Source organism: Alligator sinensis, unplaced genomic scaffold, assembly GCF_000455745.1.
Source record: "Alligator sinensis unplaced genomic scaffold, ASM45574v1 scaffold896_1, whole genome shotgun sequence".
Taxonomy (NCBI): Eukaryota; Metazoa; Chordata; order Crocodylia; family Alligatoridae; genus Alligator; species Alligator sinensis.
The window spans coordinates 318,806-319,950 of record NW_005842940.1 but is presented as its reverse complement, the minus strand read 5'-3'; the positions used below and the strand labels follow the sequence as shown (position 1 = coordinate 319,950).

The following is a 1,145-nucleotide window of genomic DNA, read 5'->3' as shown; positions in this document are numbered from 1 at the left end:
AGTGGTAGGGAAATGCCCCCTCCTCCCCCAGATAAGCCACCCATGGCTTCACCTCGAGCTCCACCCCAGGGTGGCATTCACGGCCCTGGCTGAGCACCTCTCTCACTGTGGGAGCCTCAATCTGCCCCTCCATGCTCCTTCCTCCCCAGAGACTTACCGGCTGGATGCTGCTCTCCAACCTGCCGGGCTACATTCTTGTAAATTGGCTGTCAGATCTGTATCAGCTGATATTGCTGGTTAATAATCGGCCATTGGTATTGGCCAAGAAAATCTTTATCAGTGCACCCCTAGTTAACACTATTAGGTGTGCAAACATGATCCATAAGATAAACCCAGAGATTTCACATAAGAATCCAGAGTGATAGAAAAACATTCTGACTTGTGGTCTTTCTAAGTTCTTTGTTATACAAAAAATTGCTGTATTACTTCTCCATTATCAAAAAGGCAGGCAGGAGGGAAGACCAAGAGCTGGTATTTTCCAAGGGGTGCCTTGAGCCTAAAAAGGTTGAGAACCACTGACCTGGAGATTTTACACACATACACACACACACACACAGTAAATAGGTGACAAGTTATACTGCACAGATGGGGAGAACACAGGGTAACAGTGATGCATTCCCATTAGCTGCTTGGGATCAAGTTGCTGTTCATAAGCATTCCTCTGCATTTACCTACTTTGTACCAGACAGCTTGAAACAGAATTCTAACAAACTTTTGAAGAAAAAGCCTCCTTTACTTACACTCTCCCCTGTCACATGAATATCTGTATTTCCATGAAGACTTCCCAGACCAATTATTTTGCCTCCATTAGTTTGCACATGGATTGTATGACTCTGGGGGGAAAATGTAGAAAATATACATTAAAATAATTAATTATTGGCTTCTGATTCCATTGTTCAAGTCGATCCTGACCTGCAAATCTGAGCAATTACACATTTGGGGCTTTTCTGAGAAGACTGCTAAGTGTGTTAATTGGTATCAAAGGGGACACCCTTCCATGGCCAGATCCAGAGGGGGTGCAGTGCTGCAGTCACCCCTCTCCTTTGGCTGGGGCACGCAAGAGCTCTCAGCATTAGGTCTTTCTAGAGCCCCTGCTTTTGTATAGCTTTGGAGCTCAGAGAGTCCACTCCCTTCCCCTGCTGCTG

At 45.6% G+C, this 1,145-nt stretch overlaps 1 protein-coding gene across 7 annotated transcripts in view; it reads right to left on the bottom strand.

Annotated features, from left to right (window-relative positions):
* The window catches only part of FAM185A (family with sequence similarity 185 member A), a 184,088-nt gene that overhangs the window by 170,336 nt on the left and 12,607 nt on the right, over positions 1 to 1,145 (bottom strand). For 6 of the 7 annotated variants that reach the window (XM_025192530.1, XM_025192531.1, XM_025192532.1 and 3 more), the window contains exon 3: positions 741 to 833. The exons of the other annotated variant lie outside the window; for it this stretch is intronic. In XM_025192530.1, the coding sequence (XP_025048315.1) occupies positions 741 to 833 (93 nt within the window). The remainder of the gene's footprint in view (positions 1 to 740; positions 834 to 1,145) is intronic. 7 annotated transcript variants of the gene reach the window in all.